Source organism: Macaca nemestrina, chromosome 13 (assembly GCF_043159975.1).
Source record: "Macaca nemestrina isolate mMacNem1 chromosome 13, mMacNem.hap1, whole genome shotgun sequence".
Classification (NCBI taxonomy): domain Eukaryota; kingdom Metazoa; phylum Chordata; class Mammalia; order Primates; family Cercopithecidae; genus Macaca; species Macaca nemestrina.
The window spans coordinates 121289959-121308559 of NC_092137.1; the positions used below are offsets into that span (position 1 = coordinate 121289959).

The following is an 18601-nucleotide window of genomic DNA, read 5'->3' on the forward strand; positions in this document are numbered from 1 at the left end:
GACCAGCCAGGACGGCGCGGCCCTCTGGCCCCGAGGTCTTGCCGTGTTGGTGGGAATCCCTGCAGCCCAGTGACAGGGCTGCACAATGGGGAACAACACTGACCCCGACTCTGGCCCTCGACTTCCTGTAGGGAACAGGCCCTGGAGCAGGAGCGCGAGAGGCTGCTTCTGCAGGAGTGTCTCAATCTCAACTCCTTGGATCTTGATGAAGATGAAGTGCCACTCACACCCGAGCACAGGTGAGGGACAGGTGAGGACAGAGGCACCAGCCTCTGAAGGGGAAGGACCAAGGTGCCAGCCCCCCTCTGGTTTTGGACAGAGTTTTGACCAAAATGGTCCAGCAATTTGTGGACTATTTGTGAATTCTAAAGCTACCTCCTTTTCTTAAAGCCACATCCGTTCATTGATTCGAGAAATGCCTGATCACTGTGCATCAGGGTCTCATTTGAGCCTTTGCCACGCAGGGATCATAAAACACAGCTTGCTCTGCCCCGATTATCTGCCCAAATTCATGGAACCAGATCTCTTGGGAAAATAACTACACAAAACCACAGTCTAAATGAAATCTGCTTTCACGGGGAGGTTATGACCATGTGAGATTTTTCATCTTCCCCGGACTGGAGAAGAGAAGGTAGCTCTGAGTGGGCGCCCTGATTTAATGGGGCCATTGGCTGGAGGGAGGGCTGGCTTCATCTCTACCTAGAAACATCAGAGATGCCCAGGACCACAACCGAATCCGTCTTCAGGGCACGCTGTTCTCCATCTGTCTTGGTCTGTTGGGGCTGCTACAACAAAGGCCCATAGACTGGTGGCTTCTGAGCAGCTGAAGTCACCCAGCAACATAGGAAGATCTCGTCTTTCCTAAAACGTTTTTTTTAAATTACCCAGATGTGGTGGCACATGCCTGTAGTTCCAGCTACTAGAGAGGCTGAGATAGGAGGATCACTTGAGCCTGGGAGGTTGAGGCTGCAGTGAGCTATGATCGCACCACTGCACCCCAGCCTGAGTGACACAGCAAGACCTTATCTCTTAAAAAAAAAAAAAAAAAAAAAAAAAAAAGGCCGGGCGCGGTGGCTCACGCCTATAATCCCAGCACTTTGGGAGGCCGAGGTGGATGGATCACAAGGTCAGGAGATCAAGACCATCCTGGCTAACACAGTGAAACCCCATCTCTACTAAAAATACAAAAAATTAGCCGGATGCGGTGGCGGGTGCCTGTGGTCCCAGCTACTCGGGAGGCTGAGGCAGAAGAATGGCGTGAACCCGGGAGGCAGAGCTTGCAGTGAGCTGAGATCGCGCCACTGCACTCCAGCATGGGCGAGAGCGAGACTCCGTCTCAAAAAAAAAAAAAAAAAAAAAAAATGGGGGGAGACTGAGTGCCCTACACGCTGCAGGTGGGATGGGCTTGGAATCAAGGGTTCATTTGGGGCATCCTGGGGCGAGATCAGGGAGCTACTTGGAGACCCAAGCTTGGGAGTCACTGTGTACGGGTGACATTTAAAGCCACAAAACCGGGGCCGAGCACAGTGACTCTCGTCTTACAATCCCAGCCCTTTGGGAGGCTGAAACAGGTGGATCACTTGAGTCCAGGAGTTTGAGACCAGCCTGGCCAACATGGTGAAACCCTGAACCCTGTCTCTACTAAAAATACAAAAATTAACTGGGCGTGGTGGCGCATGCCTGTAATCCCAGCTACTAGGGAGGCTGAGGCATGAGAATTACTTGAACCCAAGAGGCAGAGGTTGCAGTGAGCCGAGATCACACCACTGCACTCCAGCCTGAGCGACAGAGCAAGACTCCATCTCCAAAAAAAAAAAAAAAAAAAAATTATCAGAAAAACAAAACAAAACAGCAATACTTTTAGTAGAGACAAGGTTTTGCCATGTTGGCCAGGCTGGTCCTGAACACCTGGGTTCCCGGGCTCAAGTGATCTGCCTGCCTCGGCCTCCCCACGTGCCGGGATTACAGGCGTGAGCCACCATGCCCAGCCTGATAATCATCTCTTAACTAAATCAAGGATCAGCAAACTTTGTGAAAAGTTTGTAAATAGCAAATATTTTAGGCCTTGAGGACCAGGTGGTCTGTGTCAACTCTGCTGCTGCGGCAGGAGGCTCCTGCAGACGCTGGGTGAATGAATGCGCATGGCTGTGCTGCAGTGGGCCCTTATTGCAGAAACAGGCCCCACGCAGGACTCGGCCTACACGGTGTACTTTGCCTGGCCCAAGTTAGAAGGACCCCTGCCTCCTGACTGGTGCCAGTTTTTACGGTGAAAGTTTGGGAATGTGTTGCGATTTGAGCAGCCGTCCCAGATGGACAAAGAGAGCTCCTCGCACACTGCCCAGAGGTCCAGGGAAAGGCAGCCGGCCATGGAGTCCCACATGGACTCCCACAAGGCAGGTGCTGCTTCCTGTCTGATGTTGCAGGAAGCATGTGGATGGACATGGTGGGGCATGAAGCCTGAATTTAATTAGTGTGTTTAGGGCCAAAGGCCTTCTTCGGCAAGAGCACTTTGGCAGCATTATATTTGACGAAAGCAACTTTCTCTCTGAGCTGAGGTGCATGGAATTGGTTTCCAGGTTCTCCAGTCACTAGCTGCATAACCATGGAATCAAACCTTTTGAAACCTAAATCTCTGCAGCAAGAGTAATTCTTCCAGCTCTGTATCTTCCTGCCGAGTACCTCCAGCATTCCGAAGTCATGGCTTGGATGTTTTGAAACTGCTCAGAGGAAGGGAGTTATGTGTGCAACCAGCTTAACGCAGAAGGTAGTCCTGGCTTGGAAAACGCTGGTAATGCGCTGGGCGCGTGACGTTTTCCAGTGCTGCTTTGAGAAAGCCTCTTTGACAACAGCCCCTTTGAGGTGGTGGTTTTGATGTGGGATCATTTGGATGGGACTGTTCGGCTTTACAAAAGTCATTCACCAGTGTACAAAGCCAGCAGCCTCTTCCATCCCTGAATAGGGCCAGGGAAGGGGGTGCAGGTCAGGAAGGGGTGCTCAGGGTGGGGGCTGACCACCGCCTGCCAGACAAGGCGTCATCTAATTGCCACAAGTGCCCGTCACAGAAAGGACCCCTGACAGTCGCGAGCGAGCATCTGTGCATGCTCTCACAATCGGCTTGCATCTTGAATGGGTGACATCCTCAATTCTCCATTTCTTAAAGTTAAAAGACCTTGCGTGTGTGCTGAGCCTGGGGCAGAGGCAGATACTTAAACCACAACATCATCCTTTATTCTCAGCTCTAGGCTGCACAGGAAATCCCCAATTAGATGTGTAAGAGTCGCCTCAGGACTCTTAATAATGCACATACATTACAGCCAGCATCACAGAAGTCCCTTTAAAAGATGGTTTTAGGGACAGGGCTAGGACTCCTTTATAGATTAGCCTGGTTCTTACAGGCTTTTTTTCTTTTTCTTTTTCTTTTTCTTTTCCTTGTCTTAGACAGAGTCTCCAGCCAGGGCTGGAGTGCAGTGGCACGGTCTCGGCTCACTGTAGCCTCCACCTCCCAGGTTCAAGCAATTCTCCTGCCTCAGCCTCCCTTTTTTTTTTTCCTCTTTGAGACAGAGTCTTGCTCTGTCACCCAGGCAGGAGTGCAGTGGCACAATCTCGGCTTTCTGCAACCTCCGCCTCCCAGGTTCACGCAATTCTCCTGCCTCAGCCTCCCGAGTAGCTGGGATTACAGGTGCCGGCTACCATGCCCGGTTAATTTTTGTATTTTTAATAGAGATGGGGTTTCACCATGTTGGCCAGGCTGGTCTCGAACTCCTGACCTCAGGTGATCCTCCCGCCTCGGCCTCTCATAGTGCTGAGCCACTGCACCTGGCCTAGGCTTTTAATCATTTGTTCATTTTTTCAGACTAAAAAACAAGCAATAGATACAAAACTCTTAATGGCAAAGACATGAACCAAACAGGAACTTGTTTTACCGTTTATGTGGTGGTTTGGTGAGATGCTTTCGGAAGCCTGCCAGGGTCAGAGTCCTCCCGGGTCTGCTGCATCATTCCCGTTTGTTGTGCCATTTCATTCTCAGGAGCACCCTGTGACGTGTATCAGGGCCTTACTTTGGGTCACTTAGCCAGAAAGTGAAACAGGTTCCACGTGCTAGGCTGGTGGGCCGAAGGCGACGCCACGCCACACCCAGTGCCAGCTGCTCATGTCCAGATCCTAAGGGGGCCTCTGGGCTGTTCCGCCCCTGGGTTTGCTGTCTCAAACAGTGGGCCTGGCTGGGGACCAGGGAATGGGCCGTCTCTTGATGAGAGGAAGAGAGACAGTGTCTAGAGCTTGTTGTATTTTATTGTTCCTGTTGTTAAATGTGTGTTATATTGCTGTAAAATCGCGCAGAACACACTTACATGAAGTAAAGAGGAAGTTGCCTTCTCTTCCTCTCCCCTCCCTCTGATTCTGCTCCCTGGGGTGACCCTCAGTCGTAGTGGGATATGTCATATGCTGGGGGTGGGCATTGCACGTGTCTGCGCACGTCCGTGTCCATGCATGTGTGTAGGCTTGTGTGTGCGTGCACAGACACACACACACACACACACAGCCTCTGCTGCTGTTTTCACCCATGAACTTACTGGGCTCAGCCACGTTGCCGATCCTTCTTTATGTAGATTTAGCTCATTCTTGGGAAACATCTTCGCTGCCTCCCTTTTCCCCATCCGCATTTCAATGGGTTGTTAAGTCCTGACAGTTTTCACCTCTCTCTGATACTGTTGCAATGTATCCCTTCTCCTCATTCTTTCTCTGTCCATGGGGCCAGCTTCCCTCCACTAAATCAGACTCTCTGTGCCGGGCCAGGCTGGTCCCGGGATCTGCATTGCAGCAGCTGCCTGGGTGGTTCTCAGAGCCCTGGAGCTTGAGGACTGCCGGCCCTGAGGGAGAATCTGGGCTCCTTCATATGGGCTCGAGACCCTCCTGCTTCCGCCCACACCCATGCCGCCTGCTTGCCAGCCTTCCTGCCCCTCCCAGGACGCCCTCCCTGACCCTGGCCGCACCCAGCGCTCCTCTCCTGGGCCCTTATGGAGCCGCCCTGTAGGCCTCTCTGTCCACTCGCCAGACGGGATTGCCGTGGGTTGTTCATGCCCTTCCTGGGTGGTCCATTCCCGACTCACCTTCCGTACCTGGCATTGTCGACGTGCCGCGAGTGAAAAGTCTGACCTGACAGAGCCAGTGGGTGGGGTTGGGTCTTCTGGCTCCGGGACTGGTGCCCTGAGCCAGGGATGGGCCTTACTGATGGGAGAGCGAAGGGCTCCTGCGTGCCTGGGTGGGCTCTTCTTCCATCAGCAGGTGGCGCTGTCCCCCTGGTCTGCCGTAAGGACTGCGAGGGAGGGAGCCCCGGGCCCCCTCTGTCCTTCCCTGGGCCGATGGCCGTGCCTCAGGCCAAGGTGCATCTGCTGATATCCGGCCCTCCTGTCTCTTCCCTTGCCAGGATGCTGGTGGAAAAGTACTCAGTGTCCCTGCAGACCATCCCGCCGGTCCATCCAGGTGAGACTGTGTTTCTGCCCAGGCGTCACTCCCTGCCCTGCATCCTGGACTCCTCACACCTGAAGCCACGAAGCCACCTGGAAGGGCTGTTCCTCCGGTAAGTGTGGGGAGGAGGGGTGAGGGGGTGGCGCAGCCTGTCCAGGACCGCCCCCTCCTGGAGTCCAGGGATAAGGGCCACCTGAAAGGGGGAAATTTGAAGAGGTGATCAGACCAATTTGAATGTGTCAGTTTTTAGAGAGATAGGTGATGTTGTCTACTTACAGTATGTCATTTACTAATTTTGTTGCACATAATTGAAACATTCCCACATTATAGCAAGTAGCCAGTTGTTCCTTTACAGGTTCATGTTGCTTTTTTCTCCCCTATGCCCCAGTGTGGCAGGACAGCAGACTCAGCATGCGTGTCTTGGGGCTGGGTCTCTGTCAGCACTGGCTCCTTCCCGGGCCATCCAGGGCATGTAATGGGCCTTTCCACCTACTTGTTGGATGGACTTCAGTGTGTGATGCTGACACTGAAAAGCCTGTCCCCGGCCGGGCGCGGTGGCTCAAGCCTGTAATCCCAGCACTTTGGGAGGCCGAGGCGGGCGGATCACAAGGTCAGGAGATCGAGACCACAGTGAAACCCCGTCTCTACTAAAAATAGAAAAAATTAGCCGGGCGCGGTGGCGGGCGCCTGTAGTCCCAGCTACTCGGGAGGCTGAGGCAGGAGAATGGCGGGAACCCGGGAGGCGGAGCTTGCAGTGAGCCGAGATCGCGCCACTGCACTCCAGCCTGGGCAACAGCGTGAGACTCCGTCTCAAAAAAAAAAAAAAAAAAAAGAAAAGAAAAGCCTGTCCCCAGCCACAGGCACACACTAACAATACAACAGCTGTCTTATTCTCTGTGGGAGTAAATTCATGATCATTATCACATAACCATTGACTATATTGCTTTTTGAGAGAATTTTTAAAAGATTTACCACAACCATATCCAACACTTGGAATTAGGAGCTAATATATCCAAGAAGAAGAGGAAGGAAAGCCCGCAGGGTTCAGTGCAGCGGCATCTGCTGGGTGCTCACACAGGCTGGTGCCCTGTGGGGCTGGAGGCCAGGGCCGTGGAGAAGGGGCTGTCCTCGCCCACCCAGTGAGGAGCAGAGGTGGAGCTGCTTCTGTGGTCTCTTCAGCCACCTTAGGACTTGAACGCCAGAGTCTTGTTCTCTTTTCCAGTTTTACAGGGCTTATGTTTATTTCATGAATTCCAAGTCCATCTTATTGTATGATACAAGGTTACTTTTAACATTTTCATATGCTTTCTTTAGAAGTTTTTATCGTAGGAAGTTAACAAGTACATATCAAAGTATAGAGAACCATGTAACATTCCTCCACACTCCCATCACTCACTTTCAACAAGGATCAACTCAAAGCCAGTCTTGTTTCCTCTCAACATCTGCCCACAACGCCATTACCTCAGGATTATTATTATTATTTTTTGAAATGGAGTCTCGCTCTGTTGCCCAAGCTGGAGTGCAGTGGCACAATCTGGTTCACTGCAACCTCCGCCTCCCGAGTTCAAGCAATTCTCATGCCTCAGCCTCCTGAGTAGCTGGGATTACAGGTGCCTGCCACTATGCCCGGCTAATTTTTGTACTTTCAGTAGAGACGGAGTTTCACCATGTTGGTCAGGCTGATCTCGAACTCCTGACCTTGTGATCCGCCCACCTCGGCCTCCCAAAGTGCTGGGATTACAGGCATGAGCCACCGTGCCCGGCCACCTCAGGATTACTTTTTTTGTTTGTTTGAGACAGGGTCTCGCTCGTCACCCAGGCTGGAGTGCAGTGGTGTAATCTCGGCTCACTGCAAGCTCTGCCTACCGGGTTCACGCCATTCTCCTGTCTCAGCCTCCCGAGTAGCTGGGACTACAGGTTCCCACCACCACGCCCGGCTAATTTTTTGTATTTTTATAGAGATGGGGTTTCACCGTGTTAGCCAGGATGGTCTCCATCTCCTGACCTCATGACCCGCCCACCTCGGCCTCCCAAAGTGCTGGGATTACAGGTGTGAGCCACCACGCCCAGCCCACCTCAGGATTACTTTTAAGCAAATCCTCAGACACAGAAAATTTAATCTACAACTACTTCAGTTTGTGTCTCTAAAACATAAGACTCTATTTTTAGACATAACTTCGATATTACTATCATACCTGAAGAAATAGTAGTTTCTTAATAGTGCTAGTATGAGTTAGTGCTCAGATTTCAATTTTCTTTTCTTTTTTCTTTTTTTTAAGTATTTTTGAGATGGAGTCTCACTGTCGCTCAGGCTAGAGTGCAGTGGCACCTTCTCGGCTCACTGCAATCTCCGCCTCCCTGACTGAAGCGATCCACCCACCTCAGCCTGCTGAGTGGCTGGGATTACAGATGTGTGCCACCGCTCTAGGCTAATTTTTGTATTTTTTGTAGAGATGGGAGTCTTGCCATGTTGCACGGGCTGGTCTCGAACTCTGGGCTCAAGTGATTCTCCTGCCTCAGCCTCCCAAAGTGCTGGGATTACAGACGTGAACCACTGCACCTGGCGTTCAATTTTCTTTAGATATTTTTTATAGATTCTTCAAATCAGAATCTGAACAACGTCCAAACATTGCAATTAGATAAAATGTTAATAATGAAATAATACTTTATTACATTGATGCCCTAACGTATTTAACCATTTTTCTCATTTTTTGAACATAGAAGTTTTTTCCAACTTTATTATAAATCATACGGTGGGGAATATTGGGGAGTATTTGTTTGGAGGTCTAAAGTGTGTTCATAGCTGCAGTGTGAGGTCATTGGGTCTGATTGTAAGAACGTGAGGGCTCACGTCACCATGTTGGAAAGGGCAGTGTGAGGTCATTGGGTCTGATTGTAAGAACGTGAGGGCTTGGCCGGGCGCGGTGGCTCAAGCCTGTAATCCCAGCACTTTGGGAGGCCGAGACGGGCGGATCACAAGGTCAGGAGATCGAGACCATCCTGGCTAACACGGCAAAACCCCGTCTCTACTAAAAACACACAAAAAAAATTAGCCGGGCGAGGTGGCGGCGCCTGTGGTCCCAGCTACTCGGGAGGCTGAGGCAGGAGAATGGCGTGAACCCGGGAGGTGGAGCTTGCAGTGAGCTGAGATCTGGCCACTGCACTCCAGCCTGGGCGGCAGAGCGAGACTCCGTCTCAAAAAAAAAAAAAAAAAGAACGTGAGGGCTCACGTCACCATGTTGGAAAGGTATTTAATAGAGAGATATATGGTGAAAAGAAAAGAAGAAAAGAGCTGAAGAAAGGAGAGAGCCAGAGAATGTCTGGGCAGGAACCGAGGTGGCCAGCGGAGAAAGTAAGGCGTCTTCCTGGGCTGCTTCAGTGTGTGCCGACAGCAGGTTTTCCGTTCTAGAGTGGATGGCAGGCAGGAAGTGCTGACAGATGAGATGGCCCGTGGAGCGGTGACCTGGGATCAGAGCAGGCCTGCCAAATGGGGCCAGGTGGCTGCCCAGCTTCCCTGGAGTGAGGGCTCAGACCCTCCTCCCTGAGATATGCTAATGGGGCTCGGTAGAGAGGGTGCTGCCGGCACCTGAGATCTGCAGCCTTAGAAACTGGCTTTGGGCTTTCTCGAGGGAATGCCTGCTGTGTGGCTCTGACTCAGTCCTGGGACCTCTGCCGGGCAGTGGCGAGGCCACTTCCTGGAGGTCGCCATTTAGCCCTGGGTCATCTTTCATTTCCTGCCTGTGCCAAGGACTTCAAGGCCAGACTGACTAGTGGGAAAACACTAGTCAGTCGTTCAATAATGTTACTATATTCAGCCAGAAATGTGGCCGTGGTGGCGGGTGACGAGGGGATCTCTTAAGCAGTCAGCCGGGCACGGTGGCTCATGCCTGTAATCCCAGCACTTTGGGAGGGTCGGTTGAGCTCAGGCGTTCTAGACCGGCCTGGCCAACATGGGGAAGCCCCATCTCTACCCCAAAAAACGCAAAAAATATTAGCACGCCTGTGGTCCCAGCTACTTGGCCAGCTGAGGAGAGCCTAGGGAGGTTGAGGCTGCAGTGAGCCGTGATCATGCCAGTGCACTCCAGCCTGGGCAACAGAGTGAGACCTTGTCTCAAAAATTAATGATAATAAATAAAAAGCCGTCAGTCCAATTCCATACGCGCAGTTGCCGCTGTGGTCTGTGGCCATGCCGCCGTGAACATGCTGAACGTTCTCTCATCTCAGAGGCTGGGCAGGGCCTGGCCTGGTTAGTACTTGCTGGGAGAAAGTTCATGCTGTGTGAGCTGACAGCTAGGTTTTCGTTTTCCTCGTTATACCATCCGTATATTCCTAACTTTCTACAATGAACGTAGATCATTTTTATCATTAGAAGGGGGGAATGTCAATGCCATTTTTTTAAAAAATAAGCTCTTTTTTTTTTTTTTTTTTTTTTAAGACAGAGTCTCGCTCTGTCGCCCAGGCTGGAGTGCAGTGGCCGGATCTCAGCTTACTGCAACCTCCGCCTCCCGGGTTTACGCCATTCTCCTGCCTCAGCCTCCCGAGTAGCTGGGACTACAGGCACCCACCACCTCGCCCGGCTAGTTTTTTGTATTTTTTAGTAGAGACGGGGTTTCACCATGTTAGCCAGGATGGTCTCGATCTCCTGACCTTGTGATCTGCCCATCTGGGCCTCCCAAAGTGCTGGGGATTATAGGCTTGAGCCACCACACCTGGCCAAAAAATCAGCTCTTGAAACAGATTCACTTCTCCTTACCTTTCCGTGAAAGGGGGAAAATACCTTTCTTCCCTCTGAACAAAGTAGGCAGTAGCGCAAATTAAGCAGTTTGTTTCAGATTGCATGGGTGGGCTTGGCCTCTGCGTCCCAGCAGCTGTCCTGTTGCATCTATCCAGGTTGATGTGCAAGAACCCTCTTCCCGGGGAGCCTGCCTTGGGAGTGCATGTGGTCCAGATGACGCCCTCATCCATCACCAAGCTAGCTGTGCATCCGGGGGTCAGTCCCCTGCCACCAGAGTCACATGTCATTATGACGGAAGCTGATACCAGCTGATTGCAGGAGCTGAACTTTTTTCTTCTTCCCTTGACAGTAATTCCAAAGGAAATCCAACGCTCACGCATGGAAAAGTGTCAGGACCAAAGCCCACATCCCACTCAGGGTCGGAAGTTGGAAGGGTGGAGTTTGTCTGCCCTACTCAGTTAGTCATAGGCCCCCCAACAGTATTTGCAAGGACATTGGGGTCCCCGTTTGTCCTCTGGTTGCATCTGCCACTATTGATGCGAGGACCAGCATGCTTTCCAGAAGCCCGATGCATGAGCCAGGGCGTTCCTCCGTGAATATCCAGCAGGCAAGGGTAGGAGGTGGATGAGGCTGAGCTTCTGCCGGAGGCCCGGCAGCCCCACCTCTTGTTTGTCACTAGCTTCTCTTCCTGGAGGAAGAGGCCAGGGTTGAAGCCCAGGTGCAATAAATCCAGCAGTTCTGAAGTGTGGAGAGGGCTGAGCCTTCCAGCTGGCTGCATCTGTCCCCCAAAATAAAGAGCAAGCGGAGGTAGCAAGCAGGGCCATTATGAGATCCCTGAGTTTCTGCCTGTCGTAACGCTCGCTTATTTATTTATTTATTTTGGAACGCAGTTTTGCTCTTGTTGCCCAGGCTGGAGCGCAATGGTGCAATCTCGGCTCATTGCAACCTCTGCCTCAGGTTCAAGTGATTCTCCTGCCTCAGCCTCCTAAGTAGCTGGGATTATAGGCGCATGCCACCACGCACAGCTAATTTTTTTTTCTTTCCTTTTTTTTTGAGACAGAGTCTTGCCCTGTCGCCCAGGCTGGAGTGCAGTGGTGTGATCTCGGCTCACTGCAAGCTCTGCCTCCCGGGTTCACGCCATTCTCCTGCCTTAGCCTCCCGAGTAGCTGGGACTACAGGCGCCCACCACCACGCCTGGCTAATTTTTTTTTTGTATTTTTTAGTAGAGACGGGGTTTCACGGTGTTAGCCAGGATGGTCTTGATCTCCTGACCTCATGATCCTTCGGCCTTGGCCTCCCAAAGTGCTGGGATTACAGGCGTGAGCCACCGCACCCAGCCTCGCACTGCTAATTTTTGTGTATTTAGTAGAGATGGGGTTTCACCATATTGACCAGGCTGGTCTTGAACTTCTGACCTCAGGTGATCCACCCCCTTCGGCCTCCCAAGGTGCTGGGATTACAGGCATGAGCCACCGCGCCCGGACAACACTGGCTTATTTTTATTTCATTTTTTTCTTGATTTTAGTCAGGCCCATGTTCTGCTGCCCACGCTGGAGTGCGGTAGTACGATTACAGCTCACCGCAGCCTGCAAGTCGTGGCTCAAGAGGTCCTCTTGCCTCAGCCTCCCGAGTAGTTGGGATCACAGATGTGCACTACCGTGCTCAGCTAAGTTGTATTTTTTTAGAGACAGGGTCTCACTTTGTTGCCCAGGCTGGTCTCGAATTCCTGGCCTCAAGCTATCCTCCTGCCTGGGCCTTCCAAAGTTCTGAGATTATAGACATGAGCCACTGCATCTGGCCTCTCTTATTTTTTATTTATTTTTGAGGCAGAGTTTCACTCTTGTTGCCCAGGCTGGAGTGCAATGGCACAATCTCGGCTCACCACAACCTCCGCCTCCCAGGTTCAAGCAATTCTTCTGCCATAGCCTCCCTAGTAGCTGGGATTATAGGCATGTGCCACCATGCCTAGCTAATTTTGTATTTTTAGTAGAGATGGGGGTTTCTCCATGTTGGTCAGGCTGGTCTCAAACTCCCGACCTCAGGTGATCCACCCGCCTCGGCCTCCCGAAGTGCTGGGATTATAGGAGTGAGCCACTGCGCCCGGCCCTCTCATGTTTAAACAAAGGAAAAAAAGAAAGAAAGAAAAAGGCCATAGGTGAAAGCTTTGGTTGCTGTTGGTCTCTGTTGTATTTAGGCATTTTATTCAGACTGAACTGAGTAATTTGGCAAAGGCCCAGTAGCTGATACTTATAAATAACTACACTTGATGTTTATCCTTTGGCCATCACTTGGGATTCTCAAGGCATTCAGAGACCTTGCCCTCTGGGACCGCTGCCCATAAAATAAATGAGGAGGTTGAGGCGGGAAGAATCTTCCCTTGGGCGTGATGAGGAACAGAAATTCCAGGATGAAGCTGGTCAGAGCTCTGCTGGAAAGCCCCGTGTGCTGAGCCCAGCTGCCCCCATTTGCTGTCACTGGTTTTGTGGGTTTCCCAGTTGTAGCTGATGTCCTCCCCTTGCTTCCTTCTGCTCCAGTGGGCAGTGAGGGTGGAGGCAGGCACCTGCCCGCTGTCATTGTGGTTGTGGCTGGGGATTACCAGTGTTGACTCTGACTGCTCCCTCCTCATCTCCAATCACAGCTGAGGACTCTGATGGGAACCTCCCTTCATGGGATCCTCAGGGCTGACAGCTGGGGGCTTCCCACTCAGCCAGGCCCGTGCGGCATCTGCTGCCGACGGAGGCTCTGTCCCTCCTTCTCTCCCTCCAGGGTCCTCCAGCATCCTCAGGATAACTTCTGACCTCAGCATTGGCTTGGCCGTGGACAAAGGGACCACCTTGGACCCAGCCTCTCTGTTCTTGATGTGGGGACGTGACTCTGACAACAGCCAATTCCGTCACCCAAGGCGTTTGAGCTTTCACCACACACGCCTCCCACCCCCTTTCCTTTTTCCCTTTTCCTCCAGGCTTCCCAGCCCAGGTGCTGCTGTTGGGACCCTGCTTCCTTCCCCAGAGTCAGGGCATTGTCTGTACACGAGGCCCATTCCCTGCCCAGCAGCCAAGCTCGAGGTCACCCTGTGCCACCCTGAAGGACGTGGGAGGGCCTGTGGCTGAGCCAGGGCGAAGCAGCACTCCCTCCCCACTGAGCGTGCATTCAGCCTGCAGAAGGGAGTCCTTGCCTCTAACCCTAAACACAGAATTCCTTGAAAGCCAGTCATCCCAGGGCAGAGCAGGCCTATGTCCTTTCTGGCTTTCTCTTGCTCCCGGTCCCATAGTCAAAATTTTCTCAGCAGCAGTGAACTCAGAGGCCAATCCGTCATTCCTCTGGCAGAAACTGCAAGGCCCACGTAGCAGAAGGGAGACGTTGAAACTGTGGGGTCTCTCCCTTGGAGCAGCGGTTAGAAATGTGTTGCTCTGAGCCAACAGGGCCTTGTACAATCAATTCTCCCACTAAGAAACTGGCGGGGTGCCCCCTCCAGCAGAATGCCAGAGCCAGCGTCTCCTTAGAGTCCCTGAAGCGCCAGCCTCCTCACCACATGGCCGTTGTCGTGGTTCTGCCAATTCGCAAGGTCCTCCAGACGTTGTTTACATGGGTATTGTCTGTGTTCAGGCTGCTGTGCATGTTCTTGAACCACACGCGTCTTGTTGGGGTCAGTCCATGAAAGTCTCCATGTGACTGGGCACGTGGATAGCGTGGAGCATGCCAGTAGTCCTGGGGTGCACACGTGTTTGTATGTACAAACGAAGGTCTATTTCAGGGCGGTAAACTTCACCACCACGGGAACAAAGCTGCTTTCTCCTCTGAACCTAAATGACTTAGAGAAAAAACATGCAATTTGTAAATTGCCTGGACATTCTCAGAGAGACAGCAGCTTGGCCCAGAGGATAATCTTTGTTTTGTAGCATTCTGTTTCTGGCAGATTATAGTATGATGTCCTTTTTAAAGGAGAAGGAGGAGGAGCAGAAGGAGGAGGTTGGGCTGACTGAAAAACTGGAAAACTTTTTATCTAGGGTGGCAACGTTAAGTACTTTCTGAAATGTTCTTTGCATGCATTTGGGCCGTTAAAAAGAAAAACAAACGTGAACTTACGTTTTCATTTCCTGGAATCCATGTTACTTATCTTTGGGATGCGGTCTAGAGAGAGCAAGCAAAGATGGTGGTCACAAAATGCACAGGACGTAGGAGAATCCTACCCCAAACCCAGGCTCTCTGGGGATGACCGGGAGCTCAGGAACGGTGACAAAAGTCCAGCCAACCTCCTATAAAATAACTTCTGAAGCACTTCCTACCAGAGGCCCTACAACCATACGAAACATTGCAACAACTCATTTTGCAGAGACCTGGAATCTTGTAGGTCAAAGTGATCTACCAGGTCAGCGGTCCCCGAGGCAGGGCTCATCTCCACACCAGTGCTGATTTTGAGAGCTCCTGTTAGGAGAAAGAGGCCCGAGGGGGTAGCATGAATGGGCATACGGTCACGGCCACAGCCGCGTGGCTGGTCTGAGCACGCCTCCATCCCTGGAATCTGGGACACTTGCGGCTCACGTGGTTTTTGAAGAATCCTCTATGGAACTCTTGTTTGGTATTTCCTTCCCAGAATGTCTTCATCCCGGGCCCCTTTCTGTTATTTTCCCGTCTTCTCAGGTGTCCCCTTTGTGTCTGAAAAACATAAGGCAGAGCAGAAACGCCCTGTGTAACCGGATCTCGAGACGCTGGCCTCGTAGGGGTAATCCTGCCCGCCCCTTGCAGCTGGAGGAACCCGAGGCTAAGACACCCACTCCTGGCCTCACTCCTCACCTTTCCACACCCCTGGCAAATATCCCACCTTCCCCTGTGGCCAAATGGAAAGGGCAGACTGCACTGCCCTACCGTGTTTTGTTTGTTTGTTCGAGACGGAGTCTTGCCCTGTTGCCCAGGCTGGAGTGCAGTGGCTCGATCTTGGCTCACTGTAACCTCTGCCTCCCAGGTTCAAGTAATTCTCCTGTCTCAGCTTCCTGAGTAGCTGGGATTACAGGTGCACGCCACCATGCCTGGCTAATTTTTGTATTTTTAGTAGAGACAGGGTTTCACCATATTGGCCAGGCTCGTCTTGAACTCCTGACTTCGTGATCCACCCGCCTTTGCCTCCCAAAGTTCTGGGATTATGGGCGTGAGCCACAGCATCCAGCTATCTGCCGTGTATTTTAAACGCTGTGAGGTGTGTTCATGCAACATGCAAGAAGAGCAGGTGATTCTGATGCTCACCTGGGTTCTTTTCCTTCTGACAGATCCGTGCATCGAGGGCTCGAAAAGCACATTTGTCTCTAGTGTTACAGATTTGCTTCCCAACAGCCAGTGAAGCTGGGTAGTGACAGCCTCCCGCGGTGACGAGACAAGTGTGCCGGCACAGAGGCCTCCCCTAACCTCAGTCCTCTGCCCCCAGCTCCCCGCCGGCCCAAAAGCTGTCCTTCCTGCACAGCGGCCTCCTGAGCACCCTCTACCTGCACGTGCCTGACTGCCCGGTGCCCCTGCTCCAGTGGCTGTTCCAGGTGAGGACGCGGGCCTGCCACTAGGTGGCGGGAGTGCTGCAGTCTGGTGGCCTGGCAGGCCCGCACGCCGAGGGGTGGGCACTTCACCTCTTGCCTTAGGTGCTGCTTGGCTGGGCTCAGGCTGGGTGGGAGGAGGGAGGAGAGCTGATTGGGCATCGATCCCCACCATAGTGCTAAGAATGCCAAGGTCAGGGAGGTGCAGGGGGTTCGCCTGTGGTCTCCCAGAGCGGCGAGCACTGGGAGCCTCTGCTTCCCCCGAGGATGTGTCTCTGGGTGCTGCCTGTGCCCTCAGCGTGGCTTTCCTGAGGGACCTGGTGTACCCAGTGGACTTACTGTCTAACCTCTCAATGAACGGGTCCAAGCCCCTCAACAAGTGCTTCCTATACGACAAAGCTAATTTCTTCACCAGCGGTCACAGGTCCCTCATCCCATAAGCAGCGGGAGGGCCTCTCAGGGCCCACGGCAGTCCTGCAGCGCCTGAAGTGTGGGCCCTCGTGGGTTTGGAGCCGAGGGTGCTCGGGTGTTAGAGCGCGTGCTTCCCGTATACAGTCGTAGGTTGGCTGGGAAAGCCTGGAACAGCTGCCCTGACTGCCCCGTTTTTTTCCTCCTGGTTGCTGCTAGAACGTTTTGCCATAGGGGAACATGCATTTTGCCCAGGGCTTGACACCTTTGCACAGAGACAGGCAGTGAGAAGCCAGCAGGGATAGCCCAGGAGCCAGCCACTGTGATCTGAATGCCAGGCATGAGGATGCCGTCCTGGCCTTGGCCCCACCCGGAATCATCCCTGTCTGGGGACAGGCGGGTCACAAGTTCCAGCTGGTCCCATTCCTGCCAGTTGGAGCCTGGACCCCAGCTGTAAATCAGAGCCATCATGTGGGGTGGATTATTCCAGGAGCGGCTCGGCCTCAGCAGGCTGGCTGCAGTCCAGAGAGAGCCCTCCAGCTCTCCCTTCGTGCTCTGGGTCCTTCACCTTGCTCCTCCCTACCCCGGAGGAGGAAGACATGTAGCTTCTGGGGCCCTGGTGTGTAGCTGCTAACCTTGCCAGCCCCCAGTCCCCCACCCAAGGCCCAGAAGGAGCAGTGGGTGAGTAACGGGGAACAGTGGGGCCATTATTCCCCACGCTGGCCGCTGCAGCCCCTGCTCCTTGCACAGTGTATGACGGAACACACAATTGAGCATTGGGAGCCACAAAGGACCCATCTGAGACGGCGCCCACAGAGGGGCCCTGCGTGACCCTGACACGGCGTGGAGTGCCTTCCCGGGGGCGTGTCGGTTGCCTCTGGGTTCAGAGACCCCCATCCTGGGAGGCACAGGCGAGCCCTCCCCTGTCTCTTTCCCCATCTCCATCATGCTGGGAGGGGGCTGGAGGGGAGAGGAATTTAGGACCCAGCCCTGAGGTCAGACAGGCAGACAGACCTGGTGTGAGTTCTGGCCCTGCCACCTACTCCTGTGTTGCCATGGGTGGGTTTCTTAGCATCAGCTCTGTGCCTCGGAGCCAGGCCCGAGGGGCCCATGTGGAGGGAAGTAGGACATCCCGTGAGCTGCCTTGTCCTGGTGCCCTTGCAGAGCTCTGCTCTGGGCCTGGGTGTCCTGCAAGGCACGCTGTTAGTGCAGAGTCCAGTTCACATTTTGCAAGGAGAAACAAGATCTCCCACCCCCCATGGCTGAATCTAGATCCATGAAAGGGGCATCCTGGCTTTGGGGGGCCTTCTGGGCAGTGTCCTCAGGGGACTTACAACCTCGAGCAGTTACTGGGGGCTGTGGTTGTGGGAGGCGGAAAACCCATGAGGGCTCCTTCCGCAGGTGTGAGGGTGGTTCCTGAGGTCCCGGGGTGGGGGCATGCTGGGCCCCAGGAGGAGCTGGACCCAGGGATGGGGAAGGGTTGGGATCCCAGGACTGGCCTCTGCTGCTGTCTCACCACAGGCTCCATGGCCAAGTAAGGTCAGACCCTATTCCCAAATCTGGTTCCTTAGGAAGGAGAATCTGGTTAGGCTAAGAGGGGTTAAGTGGTCCCCTTATCCAGTCAAAGGCAGCTAGGGAAGTGGGGTCCCAGGGCTGCCGGGGCCACGCCTGTACCTGGGGTCCCTACTGAACCAGGGTGGGGTGAGGTGGTCAGACTGCTCCAACCCTGCTCCTTCGACGTTCTTGGAAAGGACAGCCTGAGTTCTCTCAGGGATTCGGTCCCGTGTACTCCTCCCAGGGGCTTTAATAGGGTGTGCATGGGACTGGCTGAGCTGTGCCCTCGTGTGGGCCAGCCTTGCCGGGAGAGAGAACATCAGCAGGAGGTGTACACCCTCAATGAACGTATGTTCTTATTGGGAGAGACTCAAGCGTTCAGCCAAGAAAATGTAAGAGGTTATGGCAGGAGGAGAAAGGCAGAGTTCTAGATGCCAAGCAGGAGGTGTCCACACAGGCTTCCTGGGCGCGGGCTTGGGAACCACCCTGTGAGGGGGGAGAGCGTGTGGCCCTAGGCAGTCCCGCTGGGCTCTGGAGCCTGGTGACCTTAGAGTTGACCCAGTTGGGGCGAGGTCTCCAGCCTTGGCCAGTTATCACACAGACACTTGGTGAGGGCTGTGACCCCGGACTAGGCGCTCCCTCCATGGTCAAGGCTCAGAGAGGGCCCTGGGCTCAGGGCCCTGGCAGCAACAGTGCCCAGCCCCCGGGGGAACAAGAGCCTCAGTCCTGAAAGGAGATGTGCCCACAGTGCCCACAAGGCAGACTTCCCTGGGTACTGGGGAGGAACGATGTCGTGCACAGCGTGGCGGCCACGGTCAGGAGCTTGCTGAGTGCCCCTAGACCAGATGGCACCTGTGGGCTGCTGCTGTCCCATTGCTCATTCCCTTGTCAGCCTCTCTGCACGTTCCCAAACCCCAGC

The 18601-nt window shown here is 53.4% G+C and overlaps 1 protein-coding gene across 4 annotated transcripts in view; it reads left to right on the plus strand.

The window, feature by feature from the left end:
* The window catches only part of LOC105490053 (family with sequence similarity 178 member B), a 123382-nt gene that overhangs the window by 26977 nt on the left and 77804 nt on the right, over positions 1 to 18601 (plus strand). For 3 of the 4 annotated variants that reach the window (XM_011755298.3, XM_011755300.3, XM_011755299.3), the window contains exons 5-7: positions 132 to 239; positions 5426 to 5578; positions 15621 to 15726. In XM_011755298.3, coding sequence (XP_011753600.2) covers positions 132 to 239; positions 5426 to 5578; positions 15621 to 15726 — 367 coding nt within the window. The remainder of the gene's footprint in view (positions 1 to 131; positions 240 to 5425; positions 5579 to 15620; positions 15727 to 18601) is intronic. The other variant, XM_071077318.1, reaches the window with a different exon arrangement.